The sequence below is a fragment of the Amphiura filiformis genome, chromosome 12 (assembly GCF_039555335.1).
Source record: "Amphiura filiformis chromosome 12, Afil_fr2py, whole genome shotgun sequence".
In the NCBI taxonomy this organism is placed as follows: domain Eukaryota; kingdom Metazoa; phylum Echinodermata; class Ophiuroidea; order Amphilepidida; family Amphiuridae; genus Amphiura; species Amphiura filiformis.
In genome coordinates this window covers 13,500,107-13,519,653 of record NC_092639.1, presented here as the reverse complement: position 1 = coordinate 13,519,653, position 19,547 = coordinate 13,500,107, and the positions used below count along the sequence as shown (strand labels likewise).

At 36.5% G+C, this 19,547-nt stretch overlaps 1 protein-coding gene across 1 annotated transcript; it reads left to right on the top strand.

Annotated features, from left to right (window-relative positions):
* The first annotated feature begins 1,009 nt into the window (after positions 1-1,009).
* On the top strand, positions 1,010-18,267 carry LOC140165821 (uncharacterized). Its single transcript, XM_072189144.1, has 7 exons — positions 1,010-1,096; positions 8,267-8,987; positions 10,138-10,272; positions 12,362-12,511; positions 13,424-13,683; positions 14,261-14,404; positions 15,153-18,267. The coding sequence occupies exons 2-7, from the start codon at positions 8,324-8,326 to the stop codon at positions 15,681-15,683; spliced, it is 1,884 nt and encodes a 627-aa protein (XP_072045245.1). The 5' UTR covers positions 1,010-1,096; positions 8,267-8,323; the 3' UTR covers positions 15,684-18,267.
* Positions 18,268-19,547: the final 1,280 nt, after the last annotated feature.

Sequence of the window (19,547 nt, the reverse complement as noted above, 5' to 3'; positions counted from 1 at the left end):
GCCCTACTCATTATTTCATTGTACTTATTGCAATTTGCCTCCACACATTACGTAATCAACACAAAGCTTTTGTGAGGATTAGTGAGTGGATAAGAAATTGACAGTGGAGGATACGAAGGACACGCCGATTGTTAGTTGTCAATCATGAATTGCCGCAACGTATTAATATTTTACTGCATGGCATTCCGCAAACACCAAGACAAATTATGCCGTATTTTTCCAAAGATCATCTCATATGAAGTAAGCTGAATGCGATCTGTACTTTTGTAACATTCCGATCGCTTTTGATCACCTATTATCGGCGAATTTGCTTGAAAACACGTGAGTTCATGTTGTGTAAACATAATTAGCATAGACACAAATGAAATTACGATGCAATACAATGCAATTTGAATGCGCAGCAGATCTATAGAAATAACGTTGCCCGGTTTTATGCAGAATTAGACCCTATCTGATGTACTTCATCATCATGAAAATTACTCCATCATGCATGATCACTCACTTAAACTTCATTTCATGACTTGTCATTTGTCAAGCATGGGATAGAAATTGAAAGATCACATGTCACTGATATCATACACCAACATTCACTGACAAAAAGCTCGAAAGATTTCAACCAGGTTGTGTATTATTGCAATGAAGTTGGTCTTGTGATATGTTTGCTACAACAACACAATAATGTCAAGTACGCACTGCTGGTCATATGACTATTTGTCAACAAATAAAAATTTGTCATCATTCTGTGTTGAACTCTGAACTTTTGGCCTCCTACAAAGAGCTCGTAGCTCTTTATATTTTGTAGCCCGTAGTATGACATGTTTCTATATTACAAATTACCTCTTGATATTTCCTGTTTTCGGTATAAACGGGCTTTAAAATATATAATTAAACTTACCATTTTAGTTGTGGATATTATTAATTAGAAAAAATAGCTACTATTTTGTCATTTTTGCCTAAAATACATAATTGTGATAACTTTAGTGAAATATTCTGTGTTTCTAGAATGTCACATTTCTGTCTGCTATATTGTTTGGGATTTTGAGGAAATCCGTGGACCAAAACAACTGATTTTTGTGCTGTTTTGAACCTTTTAAAAGTAAGAATCATAGCAAATTATAATCGTTTGTTATAATATGAGTATCTGGTAATTTTAGTCATGTAAATAACTTATATTTAGAGGTTTAACAACTGCGTATCACTTTCATGACTTTGTTGTGAAAAATCTTAAAAACCAGTTCATGAGTGAGAGTCACACTGAGTATTTAAAAGCCCATTGGAAATATCCTTGTGAAGTACTACACCCATCGAATGTGTGTCATCAGCCCTCAGATCGGTAGGAACTGTGACTGTGGGAACCCTGGATTCGATCCATGTAGTGAAGTACAAAGATTCACATGTGAAAATGTACAGCAAGCTATTCTTCAGAAATATCACATATTCCACTTACCATTGAATCCTATCTTTACCAGCTGTATTTCTATTTATATATATTCCTGTTTTAAATTACCATTTCTGCTCAAAAACTTTGTCTAAATCAGGGCAAAATTGCAGTGACTCTGTTTCTGTTGCATTTTTAGCCAGCATGATCCTGAGCATGTGCACATTTCACTTACTATGGCTATGCACAGCAGAAAAAAAGGGACGATATAGGGCCTACGTACCCTGTGTAAAGATAGTCACTTGTGCTGAGCATGAAATTGGTCACTTATCGCTCACTGTTCAAAATGTGACATCTACACCAATTACAGTCCCCGAAACTGTCTACTTTTTAGCCGACCTCAATTCCGAAACATTTAGTGATAGTTAAAAATGCGATCCCCAACCCTTTGGTTACCTTTGGACGAATTTTTTCAAATCTCCATGAGTCTCCGTGTCTGAAATTCCCCGGTACACCCTTCGAAAATGTCGCAATTCTCAGTTCTCGGTGATGATACTATATCCGCATCGCTGTTTTCATACATGAATATGCATATCTCTGACCCTGTAAGGTCAAAAAGCGTGGCGTTGATTTCAACCAATCCGATCCACCGCTTAATAAGCAGCTTGATACTGACGCATATCTGAGGTGACCAGGAGGCAGGAGCTACCATTTTGGTAAACTGAACTCGACTCGCATGCGTTCTTTTGGTTCACATAAATCGAACAAAATTTTCAATAACGGGTAATAGTATGATTTCAATTTTTATTAATGAAGTTACTTGTAGTTTTGAGGAATGACAAAGTTGTTTTCGGAAACTTAGATGTTTGTTTCAACTGATGATGTAGGATCGCAAGGTGAGTGAATTCGTGAAGAGATTTGCTTGTTTGAGTGATAGTAGGATACGGGATGTAGGCTAGTCCTCTGTGTTTGACCGGCTCCGACGTCTCAATTCACAACGTCTCAATTCGTACCTGCTTACCAGACAGCAATACTACGGTCATGCGCTGTGAATTCGGGTACATAGGAAAAGGTGGCAGTGTTACATTTTTTTATTTTTTCCCAAACATTTTGTCACAGATCTCAAGAATGGATAGGGGTACTGAACTGGTTTTGGTCTTATTTTCTTGCTAATTTATCTGGCTAAAATTGTGGAAGGTAAAACTTAAATAAAAATAACATATAATATTAAAATTATGAGCTAACTCTTATCCTATACTCAAGATTTTGAATGCTTAGACTTGTGCCAAGTCTTACAATTTTGTGATTTTTGTCACTACAATTTTTGGACCATTTTACTTCAAATTGCAAAAATATTAAAATGTGACTTTTATTGCCAGTTAGGACTAACTAAAGGATTAGGATTTAGCTATATTTCATTTGGCAAAACAGGATAATATTTTTTAATTCCAAAAAATTAGTGCTGTATTTTTCTGGAATAGGGAGTAGGTATTTATTTATGCTCCAAAATGTTCAGACTATCATATTTCTTGGAGTTACCCTACTGCTGTGAAAGCTAGCATTTTCATGATGGAAATTTGACGCGGAATTCAAATATGCCACTGGTTTTTGTGTAGGGCCTGGACTGGAGGAAAAAAGTTTTGATTGATAATGTTATAAAAATCATAAAAATTATGTAAGACTTTTGAACACCCTGTATCTCAGTAAGGCAACATAACTCATCATTACATGTTTGCTTTTTTTGAAAGCCTACAATGTTATTAGCACATCTGAAAAGGTTTTAGCAGAAAAAGCTTTTACGTTAGTAAATAAGATGGGAACTAAATTTTATCTTTTTGAACCATATTTTAACTTTTATTTATTTTATTTTATTTATTTATTACACTTTATCACTGGCACAGAATTACAAGAAATATATAATATTGCACATAAGTTACATCAAAAATTACACAATATTATGAAAGGAACATTTGTTTTAAAAGTCCAGTGAATGGCTGGAGCGAACAGGTGCCAGGCACCTCTAAGACCGCCCCCACCAAAACCAAAAAAAGAAGGGAAGGGAAAAATAAATTAGAGGGGAAAATGCAGGTAAGTTACATTTGCCTGCAATTTGGACAATTACAAAAAGAGGTCCAAGTGCAAACAGAAGTTGCATCAAAGGTGCGAGCAAATTTGGACTGGTAAAACTCCAAAACTTGGTGCTTAAATGAAGCAACAGAATTTGTAGATCTGATAATACTAGGGAGCTGGTTCCAAATGGGCACCATACGCTGAAAAAAGCCCATCTTGTGGCACTCAGTTTTAGAAAGCTGATTTACCAGCAACAAAGGATCAGAGGAAAATCTGGTGGTGGGACGGTCTTTGTTAATACCATTAAAAACTACATAATCATCTAGATTGATGTCATATAATCCCAGATTGCACTTGAAAAATATATTGAGATCAACATATTCTCTTCTAAAACTTAATGGGAGAAGAGTTAGCTCTGTTAACCTTTCTTTGTACTCAGCCTCGGGATAATCTAAAATGAATTTAGTTGCCCTTCTCTGGACCCCCTCAACTTTCTGGATGTTGCGCTTTGAGGTACCACTCCAGAGGGGACTGCAATATTCCAAATCACTACGAACCAAGGCTGAGTACAAAGTCCTGGATACATTACGAGGGGCATTGAAGCCAATGGTGCGTTTAATCATACCAAGTTTTTTGTTACACTTTTTAACAACCCTGTTAATGTGATCATCCCAAGTGAAAGACGAGGAAATATCAAGACCAAGATCTTTAATGGAACTAACACGGTCTAGAATGGCACCATTCATTTTATAATCATGACGAATTGCATTCCTACGTCTGGTGATTGATATGATCTGGCATTTAGAGGGATGAAAATGGAGATCCCAAGTTTTGCTCCAATTAAATAATGCATCAATATCACTTTGGAGCATGTGACAATCAGAGACATCAGAGATGTTTTTATAACATTTAGAGTCATCTGCAAACAAAGCTAAAGAAGAATTCTGGGCAACACTGGGCATGTCATTTATGTACAAAAGAAAAAGCATAGGCCCCAATATTGAACCTTGGGGTACCCTGAAACAACTGGAAGCCAGTCGGAATTTACCCCATCAATAACAACCCTCTTCCTCCTCCCTGTTAAATAAGCGCGAAACCAATTGAGGAGGTCAGAATGAAAGCCAAAAGATTGCAATTTGTGAAGCAACAAGCTATGACAAACACTGTCAAAAGCTTTCGAGAAATCAAGATAGATCATATCAACTTGCCCAGCGTTGTCCAGAGTAGAACTGACTTCATGAAAAACGGATAAAAGCTGTGTCACAGTGGAGCGACCTTTGATAAAACCATGTTGCAGATGGTATAATTGGTCTTTAATTGCGGGGGAACACTTGATCAAAAATAGCTCTCTCCATCACTTTTCCACATATACACAATAGTGACACAGGTCTATAATTTTCAGCACGTTGCCTGTCAGACTTTTTAAAAACAGGAACAACATTGGCTTTTAACCAGGTCTCAGGCATAATACCAGAACTCAAAGATAAGTTAAAAATGTGGCACAAAGGAAAAACAATTTCATGAGCGCATTCTTTCAAGACCCTGGGAGATATCCCATCAGGACCAATAGCTTTGGAAACATTTAAATTGCACAAGATCTTGAGGACATCACATTCGTTGATCTGAATATTACCCAGTGAAGGATGTTGAAACCCATGTATCTTTGGCAACTGTGTGTTGGAAGTTGGCTGAGTAAAAACAGAATAAAAATAGTTGTTAAAAAGAGAAGCTTTTTCTCTAGCTGTTGTAGCTGTGATGTTATCCCAGCTGATAACTTTTGGAAGAGATTTGGATTTTGTTTTTGATCTAAAAAATGACCAGAATCTCTTGGTGTTATCAACAACACTTTCACCAAGACTATCAATATACTCATTAAACTTGGCAGAGAGCAAATTTTTCAAACGATTACGTAACTTTCAAAATTGGCCCAGTGGCTAGAGAGATTTGATTTTTAGCACGCCTCACGCAGTTTCCTTTTTGTTTTGGAGATGCCTAACTTCAAGGCCAATCCACGCTGGGGCAAGAGTCTTTGATCTTAATTTTTGGTATGTAATCGCTCTAAAACCTTGGTGAATATTTCTGAAAATAAATTCCATGATGAATTAACATCTATTGCACAATATACTTGACTAAAATCAGTGTTTTGCAGCTCACAACGTATATCATTAAAATTAGCTGCTTTAAAATTGTATACAAATCGAGGTCTTTGTTTGAGACGCTCAACCCTTGTACTCACAGTAAATTGAAGCAGCTTGTGATCTGTTAAGAATGTTTCATGTGATATGGTAACACCATTGAGCCTGTCAGGGACAGTTGTGAAAATAAGATCTAAAATATTATCACAATTTTTTCTAGATGGGATATCATTCATTTGCTTCAGGAAAAAGAATCCACAGAATCACAAAAAGCTTGTTCAGAATCTGTAACATTGTGATATATAGTATTGTCAAGACAACCTTTTACATCAGGAAGATTAAAATCACCAATTACATGAATCTGGTTAAAGTCATTGTGGAGTTTTTCAATTGTAGAGTCAAAATTATTAACAAATGTTTCGACGTTGCCATCAGGTGCTCTGTAGCATAACACAAGAGCCATTTTTCACTTTTATTTGGTCTTATTTCAATTACCATTATCTCGTCAACAGGCTCAACATCAGAACGACGTAGTGAGAAGATAGAGCTTTTAACTGCAAAGAGGAGACCCCGCCACGCTTCTTTCTCAGGGTCATCTCTATCCTTGCGATAAATATCATATCCACTGCAAGGGATTTCACTATCATCAACTGTTTCATTGAGCCATGTTTCAGAGACGGACACACAGTCAAATTTATTTGTAGATAAGATGGATTGAAAATCTCTAAGTTTGTTAATGTTCTTTTTCCTTTTAATAGTTTTCATACTCCGCATGCATTTAAATAAAGAAAGTTGAGTTTATTGGAATTGACATTGTTTGAAGTTGAATTGTTTGAAGTTGTGTTGGGATGACTTGGACCTGAAGACGCATTCACATCATCGTTGGAGAACTCACTGGAGTCCAGATCACCGTCGGAAGAACTGCAGGATGAGTTGAAAAGGAGTCGCTGAACTGTGGGAGCGCACAAGATGAACAGAACCAAGGGTCGCAGATGAAGCCAGAGTTTCATAGCTTTGAACATTCATACCAATGCACTTCGTGTGAAACCACAGATTGCACATGTCGCACAGTATACCACGTTGATTGGACCGAACACACTTTGAACAGCTTCCACATGGATCTTTTGTGGGACCCGGGTTAACTTCCACATCCCCACAATTAAGTAGACAGAGACAGAAAATTGAAGAAATCTTGAGTTGAACACCAGCGCCATTACTCAGCATCTCATGTTTCTTATCACGATGATTAGCAGCACCAAACTGATGAATGGGTGTAAGTAGTAGTTTATTGGATTCTTCTATGGACAGTTCTTTGTTGAAATGTTTAATGTTACAGAGCAATAGTCTAGATGGATCATGATGATAATCAGCTTCAAGGCCACCCAAAGAATAACTAACAGCATGGGTCGGTACACATAAACAGTTTTTAAAACGTGCAAGTAAGAAGTACATAGCGAGAGAAAACATAACACCATTTTTGCCTGCCATTTTCGATGACAAAAACCAGTTCTGGTGGATTCCAGTGATGGTAAAGTTCACACCAGACAACTAGCCTATGACTGTTACGATAGTGAAAGTGATGGATTCTATGTCCACTATGTAAGCTTATCAAAATGGTGGGTAATGATGACAAAGTTCACACCAATAGGGCTAGCAATACTGCCACAGTAGTGAAAGATGGTAATGTTCACTAGAAGTTGTCAAAGACTGAAGGTTGAGTAAGCTACAGTTGCTACAAGCATACCTGCACATACGTGTGCGTCTGCAGAATTCAGCAACTTTTTTGGGTGTTTAAGCTTACCTAATCACAATTCATAAGTCCAATAAAAAACACCAAAGATGACGAGTTGCAAAGTTCAAAACTTCACAGATGTGATACTCCATACATCTATAGTGTAGACTTGTGGGTGAATGATGATTGACATGGGAGATTTGGGACAATATAATGCTAGAATCTCAGAGGTCTCTACTCCCATGTCTCACCCCACTGGCGGCCATTTTTTTTTTTCCACCCTATATGACATTTGTGGTACCCTGCATATTGACCAGTTGTTTGTTTGTGTGTATTCCTGGTACCCGGTACTCTAAGCTTGACAGTGATATATAGTTTTATAGGGTTTTGATGAACAGTTTATGAATTAGATCAGTTTAGGTACAAACACATGTAAATTGTTCAATTTTTTAGTACCGTAATGCATTTGGCCCCCAATTCACGGCGCACGACCCTACATGTTATTTATTTCACATGGCCTTATTGTTACTGTCTGCTTTGCATAACAAGCAGTACCTGCCTGGTAGTTTTTGCACTTTTTGAAAACTGGTACAGTATGTATTTCTCTTGCAAAAATCAACATTTCTCACTTTTGCATCAATGTGTATCAATAGTTAAATCTTGGATTTAAAACAGAGATGTAATGTGCGTACTGGACCTACTGATGCATCAAAATGACATTCATATTGCAAAATTGTGCAAAGGAATTTTGTGGGAATCAATGGTTCTCAGAATATGAGATTTTGAAAATTTATAAAAATTCATGCTTCACTCCTTGGCATTTAAACAGTTTCTTAATTTATTCAACTTTACTGTTTTTAAACTTTCAGATAATTAATACAACAATTCATGCTTCACTCCTTGGCATTAAACAGTTTACTAATTTATTCAACTTTACTGTTTAACTTTCAGATAATTTTTAATGTTTCAATGACATGCAGCTAACTACCCATTGCACTCATTAACATCATGGATTCTGGTACTGATACTCCAGAGGGCTTCCTTTATGAAACAAAATATGTAGTACTCAGTTTCCTTGGCCTAGTGCCACCTGACTTTGATCCAGGCTTCTCAGAATTTGATGTTCATAGCAGTGATTCCTCACACCCACACACTCCATTCTCTCTGCCTGGGTCAGAAGACAATAGCCATTGTGCCTCGCCGAGATACCTGACAGTCAGATCAAAGTACGGTCAACTCACAGCAAGAAGCCAGTCTTTCAGTCCATCATCTGGAAAGTCGAGAAGTCCTGCGTTGAGTCCACGAGGAAGTCAGAAGAGAAGAGAAAAGGTCAAAGTGGAACACGATGAAGTACGTACTGCTGTGGATGTGGTGACTCTTTCAGGGGAAACACAACATGTTGAGGTACTAAACGTGAAGGAATCCATTGAAGTCACTGAAGAATCACCAGGGAATGGAGCTGCCCAGGAGGAAGATGACTTGGAAGTAGATTCACCTGGCTACGAGACAGCTGACGATGAGGAAAAAGGTAAAGGTGAGGAGAAGGATGCAATGCATGATGCAGCATGTACCACAATAACAACTACACTAGAGACAACTGATACTGTAGCATCTGTGGCACCTGTGCCACCATTTTTGGAGATGGCAGCTGCAGCACCAGAGATCAATGTTGGTAAGTAGGAAAGAAAAGGTTGCATTTCAAACATATCATCTGGTGCCTTGTATCTTTTTCATGTTTAAATAATATCATTTGCGATCTCCTGTCACAAAATGAGCTTAAGTTTATACCCTTTAAAATTATACCAAACATTATACCAAACATGTTAGAATGGCTCTTTGCTTTGGTCTTCAAAAATCAATATTTCCACCAGAATTTCTACTTTTCAATTTTGTCATGTTGAATGGACTGTATCTTCTATAGTGTCCTGGCGATTATGCTCATTTTGTGGAAGCAGGTCACATTTTGTATTTGCTATCTTCTGATCAATTACATCATCCTCGTCATCATCATCATCATCATCATCATCAGTCCTCATCCAAGTCATCATCATCATCATCATCATCTTTGTCATCATACATACACGTACAAGTGCAGTCATAGTGATAGTTATCATCATTTACATCATCATTACTTGTGGGGGCACTTCAATATAAAATACAGGTGTATGGTCAAGATTTTCATAACAATATGCTTTCTGTGAGAAAGAATTTTAAGAAATTAAGCCTTTCATGGACTTTTGGGCATTGGTCATAAAATGTAGGTGTGAACAGTATGATATTTACCAAGACAGGGTCTCTGGCCTGGGTGAGAAACGAATAACCCCACAGAAACATAAAATTGAATCGCTAGTTCTGAAATGGCCTCATTTGACTTTATTATTTGAAAACAAGAAGTGAAAGTACTGCTAAATAAGCCTAATATGGAAGTTGCAATTCAAGGTGAAAAATATGGGGTCTTTTGGTGACTGAGCATGATTTCTGTTAAAATAATCGAGTCTGTGGCTAGGGTGACAGCAATGCTGAAAAAGGGCAACATACACCTCCATTCCAATATGGAAATAATCCCTCCTCTTTCTGGACATCATCATCATCATTATTGTTTTTGTCATTAATATCATCATCATTATTGTCTACATTGTCCATCATCAATTAATATAGAATCATATGATTTTACAGATTTTCAACTAAAAATAACAGATGTTTCTATTATATTTAGTAGGTATGTTTGTGTAACAGGTCTTAAAACGTGTGTATTTGAAGTTCGTTATACTCTAAATATGGACTAATCATAGTGTTTCTTTTGTTTAATTAATTGAGTCTAGTTAGTCCTGGTACAACCCCAACCTCTGCATTTGTAACACCAACCTCCTCTGGGGACTCACCCAAGCTACTCATTCCTCCACTGGGCAACAGAAGTGGCAGCAGTAGTGGTTCTAGTTCTGCAGAAATTGGAAAAGGTAACAATCTCTTACTGTATTGGGCTATTCCATTTAAAATCCACACTACCCCTGTGGAAGCTTTAGCTATTAAAGTCTTCTGCAGTGGGAGTATGATTTTCAAATAGAATAAGCAATTGGGTAACTTCCATTTGAAATACTCCAGTTGTGGAAGATATAGGTAATGCCCTGATACAGGGGGAGTATGGAACTCTGACCGATTACATTTGAAAAACATACTCCCCCGTGGAAGATATTTCCAAAATCTTCCACAGGGGTAGTGTGGATTTCAATGGGAATAGCCCATTCAACCTAACGAGTGCCTAGACTGATTAGCACCTAGACTGACTGATGGCGACTACTGACTGAAAAATTTCTGGGTAAATTTTGTGTCATACTTGCCACCAGAATCTGGCGGTTTGATTCTGCGCTGTCATGCCAAGTTTACCTTTTGACCTGCATTTGTTATTTGACGCATATTTTTGAACATTCATCACAATTATCCTGTCACTGTGGTGCCAAAAGACACAATTAAATCAGAAGTCTCATTATGGTTTGCGACAGATGTCTTGCGCGAATATGTTTTTTAGCCAGACAGACACTTTTTTCAATGTACCGTATGTTTTCAGTCACTACTAAGCATCGCACAATAAACATGCACAGTTGGTAGACGACAAAGGATTCAGGCTAACTAGCGTTCTGGGTGCTTAAGTCAGTCACTTTTGGGGGGTATGTACATTAAAATGATAAAAGTAAAGTTAAAATTGGGAACTCACTCACATATCATTTAAATACAGTATGTCTGAAGTCAAAACCATCATAATCATAAGCTGAATGTTTCTAGATGGTAATTTTATTTCGACATTTTGATGGAATTTATTGTACAGGTGCATTAAAAACTGACCAGTAGACTGGTGTCATGTGAAAAATTATGTTATTTATTACACGTGGGTGCGGTCCTGATTGACTGACCGCCTGATCCCACCCCATTAAGGCTTACCCATCATCATTGAGATTTGGACATATAGAAAGCTCATATTTTTCTCATAACTCAGTAAAATGTTGTATGAGATCTGTTTCTTTTAGATGACATGAACAAAACAAGTACTGTAATACTAACCTCACCCGCAAGGTGGTATACTAATCGTACTGTGATTCATGTTTTTGCTTCTAATATGCAAACCACTGGAGCAATTAAGGTTGGTCTGGTGAAGTTGGTCGAAATTCAAAAAAATGAAAAAACGGCTCTTAGATATTTTTATCTAGTTTTTAAAAATTGATAAAAAAAATTTTTGGCCCAAGAATTTTTTTGGTAGGATGTACGAAAACAAAGTGGGCCAAAAACCGTTTTTTAGGGGATTTTGGGCCAAAAATGAGCATTTTGGCCCAAATTTGACCTCACAGATGAACTTATCAAGTCTTTGCCATTCTAAATATGTATACTTTTATATACTTTAGACCAACAATTTAGCAGTTATGATGCCCGAAAGTTTCCATAATTCCAGGGTTCAGACCAATTAAGTTAACCCAAAACATGGAATCAGTTTATTTTGGTGATAGGCTTTCATAGAAGGTTCAAATCATCATGTGAAAAAATTGGATTACCACCTTTGAAATCTTTATGTTAAGAGGGTACTACGCCTGCCCAATTTTGTGCCTATTTTTGCATTTTTCTCAAATATTATAGTGCATTGGTGACAAGTAAGATATGTATATTATAGGGGCAAGGACTACATCTACTGCACTGGAAATTTTATTTCAGCACAAACAACAGTTGTGGAGTTACAGTCAAAAATGAGGGAAAACCAATATTTGATCAATAAATCAATAACTACTTGCCTTGAGGTGCTGAATTTTCAGTGCAGTAGTTGTAGTCCTTGCCCCTATAATATACATATTTTACTTGTCACCAATGCACTATAATTTTTGAAAAAATACAAAAATAGGCACAAAATTGGCCAGGGGTGTAGTACCCACTTAAATGAAGTTGCATGAAAAAGGTTCCAGTAAGTTTAGTAACTGCATGGTTCAAACTTAAGGATGTTTTGAATGAAAATGATCCTTCATTTTGAGGCACCAGTAACTTAGCATTATTCTTTCTTCCTTTTAGTGTCTTCAGATTCTGATAGTTGTCTACTTGGTGTTGATGATTCATGGAGTACAAGGAAAAGAAAGAGTATAGAGGAATTAACAGAACCGTTGAAGGAAGAGCTGCAAGAAGCATTTAATAAATTAGGTCTAGAGAAGGAGTACTTTGATGGTAAGTCCCTCAGTCAACATGCAATTCTATGTTCCTACACAATTTTTTACTAAAAATATGACCATGACTGGTCGATTATCAAAATGCCGTCTTTTAGACCATATTTTATTGTTTTAGTGCAATTGTTTCGGGGCGGGTCCCTGTCAACTTTTTTATGCAATACTATTTCTAATTTATATTATTATTGATGTATTCCTTTATAACCTGCATTTTTATGTTGTATTGTGCTGTTGTTTAATATGCCTGCGGATGTTTGAGCCTTGTGTACCGTCTCAACCCTCCTGTCTGGCCTTAAATGTATTTCTTTTCAATTTATCTGTTTTTATGTGTATTATGAATAAAATTGAAATGATGAAACTAATATACAGGGTGTGATTTGTCTGGATTCTCTACAATGTATATTTTACTTGATTTTAAAATACATGAGTAAAACTTGACGTAGAGTTTCGACTTGTCATGTACCTCATTTGTATATTCAAGAAATATCTACCCATCACCACAAGCACACTGTATTCTGTGATATCTTCTTGATCAGCATGTTTATTTCTGAATATTTTTAATTATCCATTTCTCTTCACCGATGCCTATGGTGACAGTGATCAAAATAATATTTCCTAATTCTTACACATGGCTACATTTTATCCAGAGCAAAAGCATCAAACAAATTCGTTATTTGCACCCAAAAATAGCCCTTTTGGTGGCAACTGAAATATTTTGAGGACAACAGAATCTATGCTTTGGTTCTAGTCTACGCTTATTCTTAGGATAACCGCGATTGTTTCCTTATTTCGGGCACTGGTTTGATGTGAATACAAAATCAATGAATGTCCACCTTCAAATTAAATTGCACGTTTGATATAATAATCAATCTTTTAATAAAGGAACTTCAATCTCATTTCTTTGTCAATGCAGCCATCTATACTGATTGCAGTGATGAAGCCAATGACAGCCCCACAGTGATACCCCCAATATGTCCCCTCACCAGGGAGGCTATAGTAGCAGAACGCATTGCCCAGATTGGTGATATGATCATGACACAGCATAAAGAGGAGCTGGAGCAAGCGATGGCACAGGTGTTTGGGGAGACAGCTAGGGGGACACCTGTTAATTATCTCATGTTTAAATCTTTGGTGAAGCATATGATGAGGTCTGCAGTCCCAGAGTGGTATCATGTAAGTATGCCTCCAAATCACCTTAATGCTCTGCGTGCTAGCCATGTGCTTCAATGGAAAAAGTTCAAGTTTTGAAATATTTTCTCAAAATATCAAGAGCTATCTTAAGAACTACTGAACCAATACTAGACTTGTTTGTACTCATTTTAATGCATATTTCATGCTGATTCCAAATATGGCCATGAAAATTTACATTTCTGAAATTTTTGAATGTTTAAATTTTTTTGAAACTTGTCGTCTGCAGTCGACACCCGCTCGATTGCAGATGTCAAGTTTCAAATTTTTGTGAAAAATTGTTAATTGTCAGACCATTTTGAAATCAGTGTGAAAAATACATTAAAATGAATACAAACAAGCATGTGATTGGTTCAGTGGTTCTTATGTTAGCTCATGATATTTTGAGAAAATATCTCAAAACTTGGATTTTGATATTAAACCCTATGGCTATATATAGCATGCAGAGCATTAACAATAACCAGATATACACTTCTTAAATTTATTGATTTAATGCCCCAAAATAACAACTTGCTAACATGTTCTCTTTTCCTGTCATTACACCATTTTGATCCATATATAGTTAGCACTGATGTTGAATTTCACACGTCGGATGGCGTTTGGGTTTTTGAAGCGAGGCAACCAGAGCATGGGATACCTGAGTGATTACGCTGTTAGATATATCGAGGAGAATTTAGCACAAACTATTATCGAAAATGGTGGATGGGTAAGAGTTTTTATTTTTTAGTATTTAGTACTGGTAAATGACTAAAAAGAAGATTATTTTGAAACTTCTGCGCTACAAAATTGGTTACACAAGTTGAGCGTTTGTCATCAGTGGATGTTATTGCCCTGAATATTTGTTTTGCTAGTGATGATAACGCCACAGGTGTTGTTAATGGCTTGTTAACCCCCTGAGCACTACCTGACGATCTAACATTGCCTCTGATTGGTCAATTACATGATATCTTCACTTTAATCACCAATCAGAATGGAGCTAAGTTGCAAATAATTCATCCAATTTTTTTTTTGCATAGTGAAATTATTCTAACAATATTGCTGATTGGTTCAATTGATAATGAAAACTTCTTTTTGCCCAAATCGGCAGGTAGTTCTCATGGGGTTGTTTTTTTAAGTTGATTGTGGGTAAGGGGCACCTGTCTGTGGTTCTAGCACCTGTTCTGGGTTTCACGTTTGCATATGTTAGTACAATAAAGGTAATAAGCTGAACTTATATGCATTTGAAAACTTCCATCCAAGGTAATGTAGTCAAAGGAAATCATAAAATTGTAGACATCTTGATCAAATTAGATCTCTACCAAGAATATAATACAAAATGTACCTATCTGCACTTCTATATAAAATGTACCTAGTTTGCTAGAATTACGGACTTAGATTTAGACCTTAGATATTTTTCATTAGACTGAATAAACATATTTTCATGAACTTTGTTTCTGGTTCTTTGTATTTTGTAGGATGCAATGATCAACATCAACCCAGAAGACATCGAAGAATTATCATCAAGAAGTGTATCCCCAATGCCTCCCGATTCCCTCTCGCACACCTCATCACCAATGCCAACCTCCCCTCCTATCATATTGGAATCACCCGTAGATCCGCCCATTTGGCAACACAGAACTACTACACATTTGCATGTGACCACAATCAGCGAATCAGATGTGGCGACTGAAAAAGCAAATCCTGTCAACCAATCAAATGCAATGTCTAATATGAACCCAAAAGACTCAAATAACTCAGTGCCTGCTTCTGTAGATAATAAACCTATCCTTCAAGCTGATGGTAAGGTAGTAACAAACCCAATACCTACTATAAGTGGAATAGACCAAACTGACCAATCAGGGGGTGACTTAGCCACTGGGGATCATACACAGGTTGATTCCATTCAACCTGAAGGTGAAAATAATACCATAGCTCAGTATCTATTAGCCACTGCAGCTGGTGCAGCAGCAGCTGCTGGTGCTGTCTATGCTCTCATGAAAAGGTAATTTGGAGCCCAATTGGGTGGCTTTTGAAGATATTAAGCTCCACTTTTGGCCATTTTCTGTCCCATAGTCTGGTCAAATTCAATAGTTAAGAAGACAATATGGGTGACCTTTGACATTGGCCATCATAATTGTTAGTTGTTTCCTGTCACATAGAAACTATGAGTAGGGAAAAAATTGGGCGACTTTCAGGTGATTTCACTGCTTTGACCTGCAATTTGGGCTGCAAAATGTGCTTCCAATTGACACCATTAGAGGTGTTATGGAAAAGGTGCAATACTAGTTAGTTCTTGGGGAAGTAAAAAGTATGTATAATTACGCCAGCATCCACTACTCAAAATATTGGACCTACCTGTCGTCTGTCACACGGTAGAGGATAGTAAAAACAAAAATTCCTATCGTTTTAATTCTCTAAGTGAGCAAAGTTATAGGTTTACACTTTATCGGGTGTTGTTGTGGTAATTGAAAGATAAAGGTCAAAGGTGCATGAAAAATAAAAGCGTACTGATTTAAAACGCACAGGCACAACGCCTAGACGTTGATCCACAAGCCTCAGCACACTTTACAGGCTCCAACACTGACAAATTTGGCTATTCTAGTTGAAATCTGTACACCCCTATGGAAGACATAATCTTAATTGTTCACACAAGGAGTGTAGATTTTGAATGGAGTTGCCCATTTAGGTAATCCCATTTGAAATCCACATTCCGTTTGGAAGATCACGATCATGTCTTCCATCAAAGGATGTATAGATTTCAACTGGAGTAACCCATTGTTAAGAATTGGTGAAAGAATATTAAGGTGATTTGTTCAAATAATTTTCTCTTTACTCTATGCAGCTCTTTTGTTATGTAGGCCTATATGTATGTTAGATGGAGATACAGAAATGAGAAGGCCTAAAATTTGGGGAACAAATAAAAGTCACAGATCATTGAAAAACCTTTCAAGAACAAAAGGAAAATATATCCTCCCAGAATGAGTCAATAAATTGTAGATGTCACCAAAATTGCACAAACCTTTATAGGGACCACTGGACTTCAATGTTGTTGATAAACTGTTGAGCCATTGCTACCATTGTACACAACTATTTTGTTGCATGACCAGCTACACAACCAATATGGTCTTAAGCCTGGTTCATACTTTTTTTTTATGAACTTGAATATTTGATTCAACAACTATTTGTTAGTCAATCTATTCTCAATATATTTCCATCCCAGCCACGTTTCAAACTTCTAACAAATGTTTGTTGATGTAATATCAATAATATATATCCGACTGATATTTGACATCAAATATGAATGATTTTTTGTCAATAAACATTCGTTATATACATGTAGAATCTAAAATTAATTAAAAACGAGTTGAAGACCGAATACTTGTTTCCTGCAGTATTCGATGCAGGGGTCGCATTTAAGGAGTTTGCGCGTCCAGGGACTCCTTATTTTTTATTTTGCCCATTTTGGACTCCTTAAATCTCAAGTTGAAAGTGACCAAAGGGTCCGATAAAAACTGTATGGACTCCTTAATTTCACGATGCACGGAGGCATAAATCATCAATTAAAAATAAAAAAATAAAAAGATCAGTAAATCTTTTGAATCACCATAGGCCAACAACACTTATAATTTCACTGGAATATTTGACAAGTTCCAAAGTTTAGAATTTCGGACAGATGGACTCCTTAAATTCTCATCGGACCCCTTAAATGTTGGTTTTGCACGTACCAAAGGGTCCAGAAAAACTAAATTGGACCCCTTGATTTTTTGTGCTCGCGCTACCCCTGATTCGATGTTGAATACACAGAGTATAATTCAGCCCTTACGGTGTATGTGTATAATGACAAACTAACCAGACATCAGTGCACAATTATTATCATAGTAGCCAAATCTTGCCAATATTTTACTGAAGTTTGACTTTATACTCCATGGTGTGATGGTATAATTGTAATTTGTAATAAAGTAAAACTTTTGTGTGTAAAGTACATTGTGATATATGTGCCCTATCTCCCACTAATGCTATTTTCAGAGTGTCTTGCCATTTTGATGATGTTTTGGATCATGCAGTGAACAGGGTTGTATACCATATGTCACCATGATGTGGCAGTGACGTCAGTGCGCATTTCATTGAGCGCAGCTCAAACCGCTATGTTCACTCGAAGCGCTGGCGTACACACTCACACACTTAAAGATGTGCGCGCAAAGTAGCTGCCTCTGCACATTGACATCACTGCCACATCAGGGTGGAAAATGGTATTGCTAGGATATTTTTAGTGCTGGGTAGCATTTGATGACCATCTTGCGTATTTGTCAGTTTGCTGCCAAAGTTTACAAAATTCGTGACAAATTCAATAAAATTGTGCAATTTGGGCATCTGAATGGTGGGTTCCAAAACTGATTGGTGGGCTCTACCATCTACCACCGCCCATTAATTTATGGCTACAACTTGTCAATTAAACAAAAAGTGCTCTCCCTCAAATCAATTGTATTGGCAGGAGCATGGCACTCTGAAACCATATAATTTACTATTTGAATTATTTATTTGAATAATAAAACAAAAAGTCATGTGTTACTGTTGGTACTATACTCTTGACCCACAGGCAAGTTGATAAAAAGTTACATGGGCTATTCCATTAAAAGCCACTCTCCCCCTGTGGAAGATTTTTGAAATATCTTCCACAGGGGGAATATGAATTTCAAATGGAATGAATTAACAAATTAAGCAGCTCCATTTGAATTTCATACACCCTTTGAGAAAGATTCAACCTGAATCTTTGTGAGAAGGATGGTGAGTATGTGTCAAATAGAATTGTCCATTTGAAATTCCATTTGAAATTCATACTCGCCTTGTGGAAGTAATCTTCATATATGGGGAGTGTGGATTAATTTTATACATAATAGCCCACTGTGAGCCTTACTTGTTATGACATATTGGTATAAATGTTACTGTAAATGTATGGTATTTGTGATCCTGAATCTGGTCATGATAACGTTCTCATTCCTATAGTACTATTACATACAAATGCCATTAGAGCTTAGACCAAATTAGTGTAAGTTATTTCATGTATGAAATAGATCTATGTAGATGACATGACCAAACTAAATTAGTAATGTTGTTTTTAGGTGCTCAATTATTCCTGTTTTTATTTTGTTAGGTCAGTGTAAAAACATCATAAGTGACATTTTTGGCGAAATTTGGTATTTTCAGCTATTTTCAAGTCTTGGAAACAATAAATAATTTAATAAATTGAAACACAAAAATGTTTATAAAAATGGCAAAAATGCAGATTATATGACATTCTTGCACTTGTGCAACCATTTACTTTACTTTTTTTTACAACCTGACAGAGCATAAATCTGGAATACTAAATGCAATTTTGTTATGATTATCAGCAAATTGTAGCAAGAATGTTGAATGAAAATTTTTTGGAACAAATGTTAAATTTTGCTTGATTTCGTCACATTTAGCTTTGAAAGATTATCTGAAAGAGATTAGTAAATTATACCAAACATAATAGAAGTACTACTAGTGTACATGTATAATAATCTGTATGGAAGTCATGTTAGCCTTACAAAATAGTGCATATCATGATTATTTTTGTAACTTACAAATTACCTTGCTGGACCACATCTTCCTCTATGTCAAACTGTTGGTGTGCTGTCTTCAAATATAATTATAGTTTGATGCAAGTTAACCCCCTGAGCATTGCATCTGATTGGTCAATTACATGATATCTTCACGTTAATCACCAATCAGAATGGAGCTTTGCAAATAATTCACCCCAATTTTATTCTAACAATGTTGCTGATTGGTCCAATTAATAATTATAAATTTGTTTTTGGCCAATCTGCAGATAGTTCTCATTGGGTTAA

What these genes read in the sequence shown, in the direction of transcription:
- LOC140165821 (XM_072189144.1), top strand. Translation starts at nt 8,324, where the DNA reads ATGGATTCTGGTACTGATACTCCAGAGGGCTTCCTTTATGAAACAAAA. An exon ending in AGCACCAGAGATCAATGTTG is followed by an intron (nt 8,988 to 10,137) that starts GTAAGTAGGAAA and finishes AATTGAGTCTAG; the next exon opens with TTAGTCCTGGTACAACCCCA. An exon ending in TTATCGAAAATGGTGGATGG is followed by an intron (nt 14,405 to 15,152) that starts GTAAGAGTTTTT and finishes TGTATTTTGTAG; the next exon opens with GATGCAATGATCAACATCAA.